At 42.9% G+C, this 18,218-nt stretch overlaps 1 protein-coding gene across 2 annotated transcripts in view; it reads left to right on the top strand.

Annotated features, from left to right (window-relative positions):
- The window catches only part of NARS2 (asparaginyl-tRNA synthetase 2, mitochondrial), a 48,979-nt gene that overhangs the window by 12,558 nt on the left and 18,203 nt on the right, over nt 1–18,218 (top strand). Inside the window, exons 6-7 of one of the 2 annotated variants that reach the window (XM_058019103.1) lie at nt 3,117–3,217; nt 16,475–16,607. In XM_058019103.1, the coding sequence (XP_057875086.1) occupies nt 3,117–3,217; nt 16,475–16,607 (234 nt within the window). The remainder of the gene's footprint in view (nt 1–3,116; nt 3,218–16,474; nt 16,608–18,218) is intronic. The other variant, XM_058019104.1, reaches the window with a different exon arrangement.

The raw sequence follows: 18,218 nt of genomic DNA on the forward strand, positions 1-18,218 counted from the left end.
AATTGCAAGGAGGACTTCTTAGAAGTTAGAAATTTTGCAGGGGTTGTCTGAAAAGGAAAATCCAATAATGTTTATAATGGGGTGTCACAGAGGGCAAATCTGGATTAAAGATGTGTTTCTGGGAAGCTGCAGCAGCATGGTTGTGTGGGCCTGGGCTAGAGCTACAGCAATGATTTCTGTGAGCTTTTCAAGTCCTCTCTGATCCCTTCATGCTTTTGGCTTGCATAGAGTGTAAGACAGAATCAAACAGTTTGTACTCTCCTGAAGCTAATTGCCTCAAGGAGAAGTTAATACAAGACTGACATCAAAGGGAATAATTTTAAATTAAATCATTAGACATTTGAGGAGATGGAGAACAAAACAGGTACTAAATCCAGTTGTTCTTGTATTTAGAATGAGAATAAAAAGCCTTTGAAGCTGATGTCAAATACTAGCATGTTTATAGCACATTTGCTCTGAGCCACCAAGATGTTTCATACAGATTCTTTCTCCCTTTTCCCCCATTGTAATTTGGGTAGTTGTCAACTCTGGGATGGAAAGAGCTTGAAAGGACACCCATAATTCACCTCCTAATCTTTTATCAAGTCCTTGTTTTGGGGTTGGGAATTGGGAGAAGCGTCCATCTAATTGAAGTAGAAGCACCACAGTGTTGTTGCTTCATTTTGCTGGTCATGGACATGAAAACCAGTCTCAGCCAGTGTAAGCAGTGAAGGGATAGTGTCCCCTACCATTTGTTTATTTTGTACCAGTTGCTGTGGTTTCATATAATAAAGAAGCCATCTTGATCTAAAAGGCTGAGCATGAATCTGGGGCACAGGCACTTGGGAACATTGGCCTGTGCTCAAATGTATAAAGTGGAGGAATCACCTCCAGTGGATTAGCTGATACTTGTACCTATGAAATGTGCAGCTGCTAATTTTGGAATCTCCCCTTGCTGAAGGTGTCCATTCTGAACAAAAAGGGAGGTATTTCATTTTTCCTGCACAGAAAAGTTTTCTGCATGAGCTGTGTTGTGCCATTGTATTGAGTATTGTGCCTTAGGATGAGAGAGAGTAAGTGGGCAGCTGTGGAGAGGGGAGGTGATCAGATGGTGATGTGGCAGTAACATTTAATCTAAATATTGCTGTGTTTATGCTTCACCTTCTGTCTGAAGCCATTCAGGAGCTGCTCACAATGCAGACAAACATCTTGGGATCTCTCAGTGACCTCTCAAACAGGCTGCAGGTTTTCAGGAGCCCAGTTGAGTTGTAGATTGTCTCGCTTTATTTAGTCACTGTGTTTCTCTTTTCCTTATGTCTCTCTGAGATCACATCTAATTTGAAGAATGAAAAATTACACAAAGTCATTATAAATAAACCAGGCCCCAGCTCCTGGAGACAGTTATATCCTGTTTGTGGATTGGGGGGGAGCAATGAGATTTTGTGGCTGACTTCTTGTTCTTTTCTTGCTTCTAGTTTGTCTCCTTCTCATTGTTTAGAAGCTGCATCCTTAGGATTAGGTGGGATTTTTCACTGGTGAAACAAGGAATGTCTGAACTAAGCTTGCAGGAAAAGAGAAATCAGAAACCATGGCTCTTCTCTTTAGTGTTCTGGCCATGGTTCTGGGGCTACAGTATGTGAATGTTTGATGTTTATTAATATCCTTATTGTTTTTGAGCAAATGCTCTGGGTTTATTTGATGAAAACAGTAGGGACCTGCTTCTGCATCCTCAGAGTTTGGTGTTTGGTTTTTTTAGAACCACAGAACCTCTGAAACAAAGGAAGCAGTCCTGGGGTTAGAGCCACAAATTGTCATATTTTCATTGATCTCTGTGGAACAAGGCAAGCTTGCTCTTTTCTTCAGTGTGATGCTGTGAAGAGATAAAACTGCCTTGTGATCTGAGGTTTTTGGAAGTCACTGTTTTATCTTTGTGATGAGCAGCAGAGCTTTTTGAGAACAAAAGCAACACCTTCAAGCTCATAAGAGAAAAATGGCAAGTTGTAGGCCATCAAAGGCTGGAGAACAAGGCTCCCTGTGACAAAGCAAGCTGGGGAGTGGGGTGGCTGGAGGCAGTGGCATACTTAGCTGAACTAGCAACACTTAGCATGACTCCTAGGAGCTACACCTTGGGTATTTCAAACTTATTTCAGAAGAAAGTCTTTGTTTGGAAGTGAATGTAGATCAGTCAGACCTCAGATTAGCTTTGAGGTTTCATTCTGTTTTTCTCCTGAATCTTTGGCTCCTCCAAAGTTTAGGGATGACATTGAAATATACAAGATGTTGATACACAATATAATTTATCCTCATGTTTCTTTAAAAGTCACTGAGTTGTGACCTCTAGAGATCATCTAATCCATCTCACTGTGCTCAAACAGGGTCAGCTGGAGCGAGCTGTCCAGTACTCTGCTGCTGAGTTTTTTATATCTCCCCAGATGGAGGCTTTACAGCCTCTATGGACAACCTGTTCTAGTGCTTGACACCCACAGTAAATATTAAAGGTTATTCTTGTTTTCAGATGAATTTTTGTATATATTTTTTAAAATCTGTGCCTATTGTCTCTTCGGACTTTTTTTTTCTTTTGAGGTTTTTCATAATGGAACACTGAACTTGTTAAATTTTCTATTACTTGTAGATTTTTATACTTAAAATATCTGATTACCTGAAAAAAACCATGCAAAAGCTGAAATGAAACATAGTTTATTTTTCACTGCCTATATAATGCGTAAGCTGTGATGTCTCCAAATTAATATTGTTTCAGTTGAGATATTTTTGAAGACTGAATAACAGATCTTAAGAGGATATTGCACTGCTTTTTTTTTATTTCTGTTTGTCTTTTTTCCAGTGGAAACAAATTCATTTCCCTGTGAAAAGAAAATAACACTGTGTTTCAATTTTTTTCTGAAAGTGGGGCTGACACAGAAAACACTCCTCCATTTTCTCATCAGGCTTGAAATTGAATTTTGAAGGCAATGCTGTATGAAGCTTCAAACTACAAATGATAGAGATTCTTCTCTTCCTCCTCTCTGTTCATCTTGGTAGGAAAGTGAAAATTGATGCTTTGAAAAGAGGGAAAATAAGCTGCGTGCTGTGCTCTTTATTTAAACACCAATGGTCTGACTTGTTCCTCATTGTTACAGACATCAAGAGAGGAAGAGGATTCAGTGGAAAAGAGCCATTTCTTCAATGTGCCTGCCTTCCTGACAGTTTCTGGCCAGCTCCATTTGGAAGTAATGGCAGGGTGAGCAAAATTAGAAGTTTTCGTCTTTGTCTGTGGGATATTCCCAGCTGGTAATTTTGGTATCCATCAGGTATCTGCTGTGGTTATCTGCCAGAAATGCCAGCAGTGGCTGGATGATAGGTGCTGAGAGGGCAGCCTAGAGAGAGAGCTGGAGCACCTCTTGTGTGCACACAGACTGAGAGAGCTGGGATTGTTCAGCTTGGAGAAGAGAAGGCTCCAGGGAGACTTTAGAGCCCCTTCCAGTACTGAAGGGGCTACAAGAGAACTGAGGAGAGGCTTTGGACAAGGGCATGGAGTTACAGGGCAAGGGGGGATGGCTTCAGATTGAAAGAGGAAAGGTTTGAATTAGATACTAGGAACCAATTCTTTACTTGAGGGTGGTGGGGCACTGGCACACGTTTACCAGAGAAACTTGAACACACCCAGGGATGTATGCCCCATCTCTGGATGTGTTCAGGGTCAGGTTGAGTGGGGCTCTGAGCAACCTGGGGTAGTGGAAGATGTCCCTGCCCATGGCCAGGGAGTTAGAACAAAATTATCTTTGGGGTCACTTCTAAAACCATTTAATAATTCTATGCTCTGGAGGGACTCACAGCATCTAGAGAGTTAATGCTGTGTGATGTATCTGTGCTGTGCTTTTGCATCCAGAAGAACTTCATTTATTTTTGAAGACTGAAGGGATTCAATACCACTTGAGCTGCAGGCCTCAAAAACTCAGTGTACTTAAATAAAGTAAAAATAAAAGGAGCAGGTTCCCAGAACAGCTATGCTCCATTATGAATAAACACATCTAAATTTAGATGGCCCTAGATTTATTCAAAATGTCTGTAAGAACAACACACTACTGTAAAATAGGAACATGAAGCTGTAATGTACTGCATGCTGAAGAGCATTGATTTTTTTATTTATCCATCCTTAGAGAGCAAGGTGCATCTGAGTGATATCAATGGAAAAAGTATTTACCAGACAAGTAATCTGCTGAATTTATCTTAGAGGAGGCTGTGTACTATTTAGGGGGTACAGCCTGATGTAATAGAGAGAGATTGTATTTCAGGTTGATCATTAGAATCCACGTTCCTTCTTTGGACTTACTTGAATTACATCTTTCAGTAAAGGTCACAATGCATGACAGTCAATTAAGTCTAACGCACACAAACCCATGCCATCTCATTTTCCAGGGACCAAAATCTCTCCCCCTTCAATTTAACAAACCTCTTCCTCATTAACTTGCCCCAGCTAATATCTGAGATGACACAGCTAATATCTGCTGCCAAGTGACCTGTGCTTTGGCCACAGCAGGCAGGGCACCACATGAGAAACACCCCGTCTATCAAGAATGTCTGGCTTGAGTGTTTCTGCATATTGCAGACATTGAGCTGGTCTGAGAAGAGACCATGTCACTCAGGAAGAACAAACCAGGCAGAAAGATTTCTGAAAAAATTTCTATGTTTTGATTTGTATGCAAAAATTGCCCTTTGAACAATTTCATTGCAGCTATTTATCAGCAGCCAATAAACTGTGCTACAGTGATTACATAAAAAAACTCCAGCACTGATTCTCGACATTGCATATTGAGGCATGGACAGCAAACACTATTAGAAATACAGGTCAGAACTCCTGGATGAAAAGGCCAATCTTTAAAGTTCACATTATCCAAAGCTAGGATTTTATCCCTCCCATTTTCAGAAGGTTTCCACTCCACAGTAACTGATCACTTTAAAAGTGTTTTTAAAGTCACCATAAGTTCATTATGAGCCCCCCTTGGTACATGGCAAACAACTGCAGTGCTACCTGCCTGAGATCTGGTCTCTGACAGGCTCTATCAGCTGTCCAGCTGGCCAGCAGTGATTTGGCTGAAGTACCATGTCTGAGGAGAACACACATTGCAACTGCTCAGAAAAATGTGCCTTCAGATAAGGGTTGTTGCACTGATTTCATGCCAGCTGCTCAGTGTACTAATTTAGTTAATTTATTGGGAAAATTCAGTGTAGATGAAGACCAAACCTATTATAAAAGTGAACATTCTTTTTGACAGACTTGAGACTTTCACTCATAGTCTTAGAGTAGTAAAAAAGTGAGTTTTCCACCTCCAAAATGGAAATACTCTGGTCTTCCCAATAAACAAATCAGGTAAAACAGTAAAGATTTATCTGTTTTGGATTTGATTCCATGAAATTTACCCTTTGTTTTAGCCAGACTAAATTCTTCACATCTATAAAATTATCTAGTCATCTAAAATTACTTTAGCTTAGATATAATGTTAAATGTTGCAGTCTTAAGGCTCTCGAGAACACTTTGTTCCTGAGAATTTGTGGGAGGAGACTGAGATAGAAATGCTGAGGAGAACCTTCCCCATCCAGTCTTGACCTATATTCTCTTGTGACTTGTAGGACTTGGGAGAGGGACAGATCCTGCATAAGTCCATTGGAAAGTAGAGGTGGAGCAGGATAGGTGTGAGAGGCAGGTAGGAATTTGTCCTTGGAGAGGTGTATGTAGAAGGGGAGCAGAAGGTCAGGTACGCAGTCATGTAATTTTGGGGTTAGCTTTTAGCTTTACAGAGCTCATGAGCAACCTCCAAGCAGTGGCTGGAAAGGGAGGTGTGGAGGAGACTTACCAGATGAGTCTGGAATCACATCTTCTGTGTCCTTGCAGAGAGTTTATCTGCAGACCTGAATGCCCACGCTTGTGTGTTGTCCAGGGCTCTGTTTCATGGCAGGATTGCTTGGGATGCTGTTCCTGATCACCGGAGAGAGCAGTGAGCCATTTATAGTTGATGAGTTTTTTCTTTGAGGAAAAGTGGGAAGAGAGATGTTCCTGTTTATTGACCGTCTGCTGTGCTGTGTGCTTGTTACTGAAGGCAAGGTCAGAGGAGTTCATCTTGTCTCTCAGTATGATACACACAGCCTACTTGGCACAACTTCTCATTTCATTGTGCCTCATCTTAGCAGTGACAGCATCTAGGTTGTCTGCTCAGCATGTCTGAATCATTGTCAGCTGCTGCAAATCCATGGGCTTTTTAAGGTCTCCAGAAAAGTCTTTATTCAATGATAGAGCTCTCCCCTTCAGTCTCCTGTGAGTCAGTAGCCAGTGTGTGTGGTGCAAGTACAGGGCTGTCTGTGTCCTCATATCTGGTTTGAAATGTCACTGGTTTGCTGTGAAGTCCATGTGATATTCCTTGCCCCCCAGTCCTCTGGTGAGGACAAAGGTCCCCTTGGGGGCCTGAACTGGGCTGGATGGTCTCTGACAGCTGAAGATGATTCAGAACCATACTGGAGACAGCCAAAGTCATTTGTTGTCAAGAAGTACAGCTCACTGGCTGCAGTAATTATTTTTTTTATTCTCCTTTCTCACAGGCTGCACATGCTCCTCTCTTTTCAGCCCTTCTTGTTAATAGTTTAACATCAATGTTTTTCCCTTGTGCCACACTTCATCCCAGGCCCTGTCTGTTCTGCCTTTTGCATCATAAGCTTAAATAAAATTGCTTTTCTTAAAACTTCTGGGAGATATCCCCTCCCTGATTAGCAGCATACATTATCTCATCATTCCTTGCCCTCCTTAGCCCTGTTTCTTTTCTCTCTTATCAGGCCCTCACTAGGTTTCTCCTCTCTTGTTCATCTCACATTGTGTTGAAGTTCCCTGCAGATAAAAGTCTGAGGGGCAGCCTTATAGCAGCTGTTAGGACCTGCAAGGAGGTTCTCCAAGGACAGACCCACTCTTTGCAGTGGTGAATGACAGGAGGACAAGAAGCAGTGGGGATAAGTTGAGAAAAGTGAAGTTCTCAGTGGACATAGGTGGGAAAATAATGGAGAAATCAGTCAAGCATTGAACAAGATTGATGAGACACTGTGTGCTCTTCACCAGAAACGCAGCTAGGTGGAGCCTTGAGCTGGTCTGGCCTTCTTGCTGACCCTGCTTTGAGCAGAAGACTGAACCATTGACCTCCCGAGCTCCCTTCCAGCCCAAGTAATTTTCTTCTTCTAAGTTTTTTTCTTTCCTTTGTTCTCATTGTCCTCTCCACCTATTTCAGGCACAATACCATCTTAGTGAATTATCTCTCTAGCTCAATTTCAGTTCAACATCCCCATACTTGTTTTTTCCTGCTAACTTGAAATCTCAGCCTTTCATTCAGACTTCTGCCTGCTAACATCTACTTATCAAGCTTGGTTTAGATGCAGCGTAATTAGTCCCTCTCTCCTCAAGCACATCCCCTCAATTGCTAAACCATCATCTATTCTGCTGCTCTTCTGCCTAATCCAGATGTTCTCTGCAATCCTACAACTGGTTTTGCAGGTTGCAGAGAGGATCTAAAAAGCATTTCAGTCATCCAGACTATTTTGGCTGTGTCTGCCTGAGTTTGTAGAGAGCTGAACTCAGTGAATTTCCTGTTGTTTGCAGAAGGTACTAAAATCACACTGATTTCACTTTTAAAATGCCAGTACTTCAGTGTTTTTCAAAGCATGGAGGATGGAGAATGAGAGAGAGCTGTCATTTTGATATTCAAGAAAACACTGCAGAGCTCAAAAGAGATGTGTTTGAGGCTGCCTTCCATAAAAGAGGCTTCATTCTCAGCAGTCTGGCAACACACGCTCTTAAAATTTGATTCCAAAATGACTTGCTAATGATGACACAGATTACATTGTCTTTAAACAAATATTTGCTCTACACTGTACAATTTTAAATTCCTCTGAATGCAGCTGCAGGAATGATGTCCAGTTGTATAACATTCCTGTTGCTAAGAAGTAACAAAAATAAGTGTAATTATTTATCTTGGATGTCTGAAAAAAAATTTCTGACATTTCTTGCACAACATTTGTTTGAGTCTGAGTCATAATGCAGACTCTTATAATTAGTGCACTAAGTTCCATTAATTAGGCTGACACTTAATTGGATCTATAAAAAGCAACCGTGACATGTCTGGTTTTAATCAATTACTGCATACTTCAGTCTGGTTCATGACTGCTGCAGTGATTGTTAATGACTTTGTATTACTGGGAGGCCAAATAGATGAACTCTGTAGGTACAACAGTGAGTCTAGAGTTGCTTGGCTAGTTGGAGCTTTAGAGCCACATGGATATCCTGTTGGTCCTTTTTTCCTCTCCACATTTTGGGTAGGGTAAGCAGGTAATCTGCTTGCAAGCATGAGTGCTGAGGTTAGCTGCAGTTCAGCCATGTTCTGGGATCCTCACATGCAGGGCTGAATGCAATCCCTGCGGTCTTGAACTATGTGCTCTTTGTGTTATGTCCTTGCCGTAAAAATCAAGTGCAAGGAGCAAGAGAAGAGACAGTTTCATGTTCATCTGGTGAAACATGTCCTCAGCTGAAATTCTTGGTCCTCATTTTACAAGTAAGCTAAGTTGAACCAGTGTGTTTCTGTCTTGAATCCAGTGCACAGTCCCTTTTCCTTCTCTGAATACCTGATCATCCCTGTCCAGTCAGTGGTAGGTGCTGTAGGGTCTGTGGCAGGAGAACCCAGCATCCACACGTGTGGGGGGCCTTGCAGCTCCACTGCATGCGTGTGCCTGGACAATGCTGTGAGAGCTGCAGGGGTTAAGAAGCTGTGGCTTTGTGAGTGACAGTACTGGCTGTCACAACCCTCTGCCCACATGTTCCTCTGCCACGTTTGTGGTGACTCCTGGAAACTTATTTTACTTTGTGACTGAGGCAAGCAAGAAGCCTGTGGGCAGCTCAGCTCACCATCAGTGAGCAAAACAACACCATGGCAAACTTAATACCCTATGAGAGCATGAACCTGCCTTGTGTCCAGGCTGCAGCTCCTGCTTCTCAAGGAGACTCTGTCCCTCAGGAGATGGCTCCAGGATGAGATGTGAAGTCAGGCAACTTCATCCCTATTTGCTCCCGCAGCTTTCCTTGAAATAGATGCACAAATCCATTAGCACATGCCCTGAAGTTCTTCGATTTGCTGCCATTGTACTAAAGGAGAATAGAATATAGATACGTGTTGTAGTCAGCAGTAACATGTTGCATTTTATATGGATTTTAGTAATTTTTTTTATACAGTTGTTTACTTTGTTTAGCTGGTGTAGAATTTGAGGCTTTGGAGGTTTTAAATAGTTACACCCAAACTTTGGAATGTGGCCTGAACCATGACTCCCTTTGTTCAGTATTGCACCCACTGATGCTTTTTTGTGTTGTGATTGATACTTGCAGAATTCATAACACCAATGTTCATCTGAAAAATGAAAAAAAATTAAAATTAATTATCCTCTTCCTGGCTGTTATAATGCAATTTTTATAGAACATGGATTTTTTCCACTTTGAAAGGAAAAAGATTTAACCCAGTTGTTCCCTCCTAACGTGTTGGTAATGTATTTTAATGCCTTAGAGTAGGAGTCAATGGGACGATTAAGTTTGAAAAACATTTTAGCTACCTGTTTTATTTAAATCTTTAGAACATTTTGTATCACTCCTTTGTAGAATATCTCTGTTAGCTAGAGAATGGGAAATGATTATTTGAATAAATCCTCAGCTACTCTGGTGGCTTTCATCAACCCAGCTTGAGTTTTCATTGCTAATCAGCCATTTTATTGACTTTAATTAGAAACAATAATATCAAAACTAGGACAGAGCAAGACTCCACTGACAATGAAGTACAACACTTGCATAGAAGGGTGGAGGACCCAGGCTGATGAGGTCTTTAAGCCTGGAGCAGATGACTTGTATGTCTCTGAGTAACTCTTAATGTCCTTTGTCTCAGTTTTCCCGTGTTCTCCTGCCATCTGTAGACTAACAATCCAGTGTCTAGCTCTGCTGAGAGGTTTAATAAACAAATTCTGGGTGATCGCCAGGTAATTAGGGTATATGGGTCACTTTGTTGTTAATTACTTGAGCGTGCCTGGATCGTATTCAAGCAGAGGGGATGACCTGGGAAGGATCCTTGTCCCATCTTCTGTTTTGTGCTGCTGAAGCTGGATCAGAGGCTGTGGCAAGGGGAGAGCAGGTCCTGGAGCGTGGCAGGAGGGTGCTGTGCACACGCAGCCTCGCGGGCATCGTGGATCCCTGCCCTTTGGAAGTTGCAGCAATAGAAGCTGCTGCATTGCTTCACTCTGACTGGCTGCAGGGGGAAGTTGGCACTTCCCAGTCCCTGTCTGGGAACTTAGACAGCTTTCTTTTTTTTTTTTTTAATTTATGTATTTATTTTTGGCTGCTTACAAAAGGAAGTACAGTCCCATCTCGTCGCAGCATGAGCCAAAACCTCAGCACTCAGCACACCAGCTCTGCTGCCCAGGCCTGAGCCTCACGTACTGCTACAAAAGTCTTTGTCAAGATGCAGCTTTTCTCATCTGCCTTTCCCCAGAAGGCAAGCAGAAATGGCCTGTGGGGAGTCTTTAAAACCTCATTTTTCTGGGTAAAATTCAGCCCCTTCTGCTGCCTTTTCAACAGAAATGTATATTTTCATTGGGCAGAATACAAACCACCAGACAACAGTAATGGGAGCATTATTTTTGCACTGAGATTAAAACGCAGATATTTCTGTCCAACTCTGACAAGTATTTTTTAACACAGTCTACCTAGCTCAAGGATTTAAAATATTCTGCCTCTTGTCCCCACTGCTGAGCATCTGTACCTCACTCTCATCATTAGGTGCTCTGGGCTTCCAGCTTCTCCAAAACTAGACCCAGGAAACATTGGGCTGATATTTTGAATCATTGCCTGTGTATGTGGTTTTGTGCACAGGGCCAGAGCATCTTTCAAAATTTCAGAATCCCTGAACAATCCCATTCATGTTCAGGTCAATCACTGCAGCGAACTGGTGCATCTTGGCAGCTGAGCAAAGTCACCTGCTTATTTCAGTGGAGCAGGCAGGTCCTCCATGCTCAAAATTAATATGGTCATGCCAGGACAGAGTGGAATTAAATCAGATGGCTCACTTTATTAACTTTTTCCCTTCCTAAGAGAAAGGACAATGGATAGATAAACTCCTGGGCTTCAGGGTCACCTTGCTGAGAGTTTCTCCCTCTCTGCTGACATTGTGTGTTCTTTTGTGTTTGGGTTAGAAGTTACTGTTTCTAGATTTTCTTGCAATCTAGATTTTAGTATGTGTATGGCAGGGAGGAGTTGGTGGATTAGGGTGCAGGGAGCACCCTGTGTTGAAGGGTTACATGCTGTATTCATTTAGCATGGCCAAAGATGAGATTTGGCACAAGTCACTGTTCAGCTTAACTCATCCCTACAGATATTGCCAGAGTAATCAATGTACGTCTTGTATTTTGGGGTGACAGCAAGGGCACCATGAAAATGAATTCTTCCCCATCTGCCATGTTGGTAGTGTATTTTTATGTCTTACAGTAGAAATCACTGGGGTGATGAAGTTTTGAGAAACATCTTTGCTCCCTGTGTGTACTGGTGTGGTTTAGTGCTTAGCCCTGAGTCACAGGAACCAGCTTCTGCCTCCAGCTGTGTCACTACTGTGTGGTGTGACCTTGGCATTGGTTGTAAGGTGACTGTGCAGGGATTGCATCTTCTTGATTAATAGCCTTGTTCAGAGTTATATGCCCTTGGTTCGACAGCACAAATAAGTCTTTATTACCTCGGTAGCAGCGTGGAGTCCTGGCTCAGAAAAGGAGCACGATCCATTCCTGGCTTGGGAACCATCAGCACAATTAATTCTATTTGGATTGCACCATTAAAGTTGCCAGTAAGGCAGAGACGCTGAGGCCTACAAACATTGCATGAGTTTAATTAAAAGAATGATTTGAAGCAGCTTTGGGTACGGATACTTATTACTTCTCTATTGGTTCCTCTCACTTCCTCTGTAATGAAATGTCAGTGAACTCAAACAAAATGAGCTTTCATTCTGCATGGCAGAGAGCTCCCAAAGGTGACTGCTTCTGGAGACTGTTTTAGTAGTGTGTGAAGTAAAGGTGAAAGGGGGGATGGTTCTCCCTTCCTGGCTGTTCATAGGGCGGAGAACACAAGGGTGGCCTGTGCAGCAGTGAGCCACCTCCATCTGTGCAGAGGATGGCTGTGTCCCAGCAGCCCTTCCAGGTACTGCTTTGGTGTCCAAAGGGACTCCTGAGACCCTGTAGCTAAAAGTGACTGGGCCCTTCATTGGGCTGGGGTGAGAAAGCTCAGTGTTTGCAGGATGGGGCCCTGGTTTTTGATGCGTTTCAGTGTGTTGGAAGGAGTACTGTGGGTATTCTCTTGGCCTCCACATTAAGCTCTCAATTTTTCCCAGAGAACTGGGCAGAGGGAAATACAGTCACAGAAAGGGAGCAATTAATTAAGCAGCTCTGTGCCTTCTTGTGGTGTCGACCCCGGCAGCGCCTGTGAACTGCATAAATGCACTCAGGCTTGCTGTCCAGAGCTCTGATCTGGGCAAAGCTGACTGCAAAAGGACTCGTTTCAAAGCCTCTCTTGTGTTCTTTGGTAGCACATACGAGGAGAGTGTTACAGACATTACTGCTCTGCCTGTAATGGCTGGGGAAAAAGGCTCAACAGATTAGTTGGCTTTTTTTTTTCCTCTCCTGTGTGTATGCTTTTGTTGGAGATGAGGAATTAGCACTACTGATTTTTTTTTTTAAAGACTCGTGCGTGCCCACAACCCAAACTGACCTAGGCACCTTTGGTGACTTAGACAGAATTTTCAAGTTATTTTTAAATGCTGGAAGTCTTGCAGAGGTCTGGGAATGTTAAATGATTGATTATTTGCATCATAGAGCATAGGAGTCACAGCACTGCACTGAGGCTCCATTGTGCTAGGTGCTGAATGCACGTAGAACAAAATAACTGGATTTGCTCTCAGTACCATGAAATCAGAGCAGAGGCAACTCCCATCCCTCTTTTCTGGTATATCTGTGCATGCTCAGTGTGCTACAGCAGTAACAAATCACAGATATGTTTTTTTATAGCAGATGAAGTACAAATAAAGACTTGATTTGTATAATGGGCATTTGCTTAACATCTTGAATGGCAGGGCACAGTAAACAGTATATAAATGCCTGGATGGAAAATAATTGTTCATGCACAGAGCTGATAACAGTGACTAACAGTGTACTTTCAGCTGTGTTTCTCTGTTATGTCCAGGCCTCTGGTCAGCGCTACAGTGCTGTTACCAGATGACTTGTATTTACTGGGCTCCTTTGATCGCTTTGCCAGTGTGACATCTGGCTAGTTTCCCTTTGCCAGGGTCCCAGGATCCTGGGGAAGTTCTCACAGTTACTCATATCTGTCTTTCCCCTTTACAGTTAGCCTGAGAAATGAATGATTCCTCCCCTCCCTGCAGGTGGGGGTTTATTTGATGGGGAAGGGGGCTAGGGGTGAGTGTTGTTTTTCCATTTTTTCAAGGGTCAGACAAATTCAGCCTCACACCAGTGATGTTAGGTTCTACAGGCTATCACAAGGCCCTTATATTTACTGTCACCTTGGGGTAGTCCAGAGAGTCACAGTGGTAATGGTTTGTTTTGTAAACATAGGTGGTTCTCTGTGTGCAAGAGCTGAGGAAAGACAGAAATTGGTTCCTGTGGGAGTTGCTCTGCACTTGCCCTCCCTAAAAGCTGTCTTGGGCACAGAGAGGCTTTATTCTTGCAGTACAAAATTGACTATGAAGTGTTTGACCATGGCTGACATCTTGGAGCAATAAGAGGGTGGGGTTTTTTTTATTTCTGATTACTTTTAGGTATCTTGCAGGCAGCAAGCCCCTTGGAAGATGAGTAACTAGTCATGATGCTTGGCCTGCTGATCAGTAGGAAATAAGTGCAGTTCAAAGTGCTCTTGGTAGCCTGTGTTGCTGGAGACTGTCCTGCCCCAGTAACCTACAGTAACTGAAGTGTCAGTGTCTGTGCATGGACAGGCACTGAGAAACATCTCTCCCTGAAGCCAGGCTGTTGCTCTGTGGGAAAGGATCTCATGCAAGCCAGCTAGTGTCACACTTCAGTTTTCAGTGTTACTTTGAGGCCTTCATGTCAGAGAGACATTAGAGACCTGCACATCATACTGAGCAGACCTGAATGAGTACTTACAGCAATTGTAAGCTTTTCACAATATTTTCATCTCGTGTCTGATCCTGGCTCAGTCACAAACTGAACTTGTGACTAAACTCATTTATTTAGAAAAAAATCTTTCTTTAACTGCAGGACCTCAAATTGAAATATTTTAGCAAAACCCTGAAACACGGGGGCAGGTAGAGCAAGAACCTGCCTCTAACTCCTGTTTCCCACTGCAGGCCAACCTCCACAACCTGGCAAACAAAAACTTTTGACTGGTTCTGCCTTAAACATAAGATGATTTTGACTGCATGACTCAGTGTTTTATATTTGTTGTTTGTATTGCTATAGCAGTTGAGACTCTTAAACTTTGGATTGGAGACCTTGTTGTGCCAGGTGCATGTAGCATGGGAAAAAAAACAAACCAAGAAGGCCATGTGAGGAAGAACATGAATTTCTGCATAACTCAAGACAACAGGTGGCTACACATGGGGGATCACAAGGAGCTGATGAAAGAATAGTGAATGACCTGTGCAGTGAGTAATAGTCTTGGTACATCACTTATCTAAACATTGCTGAGGTTTTGTAGATGCTACAGTGAAGGGCAGTTTGAAGGAGAATAATGGAGTAACAGAAGGTTACAGTAACAGCAAGTGAGAAAGGCAGCAGAGGGAATAGTGGCATGCTGAAAATGATGCTTGAAGGAAGATGTTTGCTGCAAAATCTGGTTAGTTGGTTGCGGATGCTGTGGTCATATATGAGAGAGGACAGATAAAAGAGCAAAGTGCAGACAGAAAGTGTGTTTTTTGGAGGAAGGAAAACAGAGCCATGGGGAAAAGAAACCTACAGGCAGGCTATATGTTCAGAGTTTTGACCTGAAACTTCTGGTGTGTTTGCTATTAGCAACTCAAGGAAAAAGAAAGTGCTGTTTCTTTGGATCATAACCTTTAACCAACACGTGACATGAGGGAACAGATGAGTGAAGCAGAATGCATGTGTTCCTTTATTTGTAGCACAGATGTCTCCATAAGGGACGAAGGAAAAATGCTGCTTTTTGTAGTGTTGTTTATTTAAACTTCAGTTGAACAAAATTCGCCTGTTCAGAAACTTCAGTGAACATCCTTTTTAAGTTGAAAGCTTGCAGAGCAAGATGCAAGTCAAATGCCAGGCCCAGCAATTAGCATGCATCCTTTCATGAGTGTCAAACTGTGCTTAATCTCTACTGATCGGGTTCTTTTTCTCCTACATGCTGTCTGCAGCTAAAAATAACACCAAGTTAAAGATGTACCAAAGTTAGCAGCTGCCCAGTTCATGGTTTTTCTGAAGCAGCTCGCTCTCTTCCCCCGTCATGGTTTTTCTTCCCATGAAGCATGAGAGGAAACATAGATATGTCACAGCATGTATTTGGGAAGCTCTCACTGGCTTGAGGGTGTCCAGGAGCTCATGTGCTCATAGATCACAGTGTAAAAGGTATTGCTTGACATGCAGCTTCCCACGTAAAATCAAAAAGGTGTCTTGATGTTTGATAGGAAGGTTTCTCATGAAGGAAGTGGAATCACAGCATGACATGACTGCAGAACAAGAGAGGATGTATTTAAATAGACTCCCCAGAAGGTGTTTGGAGAAATGGCTTCATAATAGGAAATGCACTGGCTGCTTCAGCATTAAGTGCTCTCCCCATGTGTTGTCTGCAGTAGGGACCCCTCTCAGCTGAGCTATTTCTGGCTGTGTGGAAGAGCCCAGTTCTTTATCTCCATGGCTCTCTGAGCAATGAACTTCTGTCGTACCACTAGAGGGGGACTGCACACCGGACACCTCCCGTCCTGCTGGGCCTCACTGGCCACCCCTCAGTGCCCAGCAGCTCCAGCTGCACGGCGCACTCTGCTCTGGTGAGCACTGGGGTCTCACAGCATCTGTGAAGGTCAGGCATTGCAGGCAAAGAAGTGTAAAGGCACGTGGATGAGGATAGCATGATCGGTATAGTATCTACATGCTTCTCTAGTTATCCAGTTCTGCAGAATGTTGGGTTTTATTCCCACACACTTACAAAAAGTGTCCTGAGCATGACTTGTGTTCAGAGAAAGCCGAATAGTGTGTTTGTGCAACATCTCTGAGTCACAAGGCGTGAATAACCTCTCTCCACGCCTGGATGAAGGAACGTAACAGCAGCTTATTCAGCAGTGCCATTAAACTGGTCAAAGATGAAATGGAAACATGATTATTTCTAGATGCTGGGAGAAAAGTGAGGGCTTTAGGTGTAACAGACCCAGTTGTGTGCTGGACCTGACCTGCCCTGTTCCCTGCTGCTTTGCAGGGCTTTTACTCACGTGTTCACCTTTGGCCCGACGTTCCGAGCGGAAAACTCGCAGAGTCGCCGGCATCTGGCAGAGTTCTACATGGTGGAGGCTGAGCTGTCCTTCACTGAAAGCCTTCAGGACATCATGCAGGTGGGCACTCCAGATGTCTATGCAGGACTGGTACCAGTGTTTCTTCCTCCTGTGGTCCCTGCCCTCAGCTGGGGTCACAGCTCCTCTCACCCTGTGAGAACCAAGTAGAGGTTGCATGGGTATTTCCCAAGGAGGAGAGTTTGCTTCCTTTGGATAGAAAGATATAGGTGCACACAGCCCTCATCTGAATGGGAAGCTCCACAGTTGCTGTATTGCCAGGGAATGTAAATGTGCTTGACTAGTGCTAATGAGTGGCACTCTCCCTTTCAAAATGTTCAGCACCTTTCCACTGAGTGAGCAGTGTTTAAGCAGTGTGCTCTGTAAAGGCCTCCTTGAAATCTGCATTGAAATATGAAGAAGAAACAACAGTTTCTGGCATACACTGTTCACTGTGGCTTTAGCAGAAGACTGGAGAAAATCCTTCATCAGCTGGTTTTTGATTTTTAAGGATTGACCTCTCAGATGCAGTTTAACTACATGATGGATGCCTATACACCTTACTAGTCTCAGCATAAGCCAGTTTATACCCAGTAGGACTTGTATGTAAACATACACACACACTCTCATTTATCAGATAAGCTCTGTAGAAAGTGATTGAAAAAATAACCTTATAAAGAAAAACATCTGAGGCACTGGCTGCAGATTTATAAAATAACATCCAGGTTTCTTCAGCATGGGTCATAAACAGCGCTGAAGCAGCAGAGCCTGAGAGCACAGTTGGTGTGCTCTGTGTGTTGCTTCTGAATCTGGGATATCTGCATGACACTGGGCTGTGTGGACTGATCTATTGGGAGTCTGTGCTCCATCATGAATAGCATCCTCCTCTTTCTTTTGTCTCTCCTTTTCTCCACAGCTTTGTGTATTCTTAGAGCACAACCTGTGTATATGTACACACCTTAATTCCTGAGCCCCCTTGTTTCTCTAGGTAATCAGGAGTCAATTGAATTCCTTACTACTTTTATCTAGTATAGTAAGCAGGGTCTTCTGTTGAGTGGTGTTCGAGCCCTTCAACACAGAATCAACATATCTCATGCGGAAAACCTTAACTTCCTGGTTTTGAAGTATAAACAGCCAGTTCAGACAATTCAGAGAATTAGATTTGAGAACTGTTCTGGAATTTGTAAGGCTTTTATTTGTAGAGAAAGGAGGAACTTTCCCTCTCAATTTTTGCCTTTGTTGTTGCTAAGTATTTTGTGAAATTTCAGCTTGTGCTCTCTTTAAATCTTCCCTCTGTCTCAAAGTCTTTGACAAGCACCTTTCCCTATAACAGAAAGTCTCCTAGCAGCCATTATTTTGCATTTCTCATAGTGATTATGTATTGCAACAGGCTTAATTTTGTGGTGTTCTTACTTGGGGAAGTGGAGTTCCCACTTTGTTTATTTTTAAACCATTGAGCAATCTCCCTTACAACAAACCAAATAAAAAACCTCAATCAACAGAAAACCCTGCTAGTTTCTCTAAAACCTAAGTGTCTCTCCTGGTGTAACTGACCTAAATCCAGTGTTCTCTTATGTATCTGCCCATCAGGTATTTTGTCTGTTGGTTATCATCTGCAAGTTCTTTATTCAGTGAAAAACGCCCAGTTGAAAGCCTTCAGGGCTCTTGGCCAGG

Source organism: Melospiza georgiana, chromosome 2, assembly GCF_028018845.1.
Source record: "Melospiza georgiana isolate bMelGeo1 chromosome 2, bMelGeo1.pri, whole genome shotgun sequence".
Taxonomy (NCBI): Eukaryota; Metazoa; Chordata; class Aves; order Passeriformes; family Passerellidae; genus Melospiza; species Melospiza georgiana.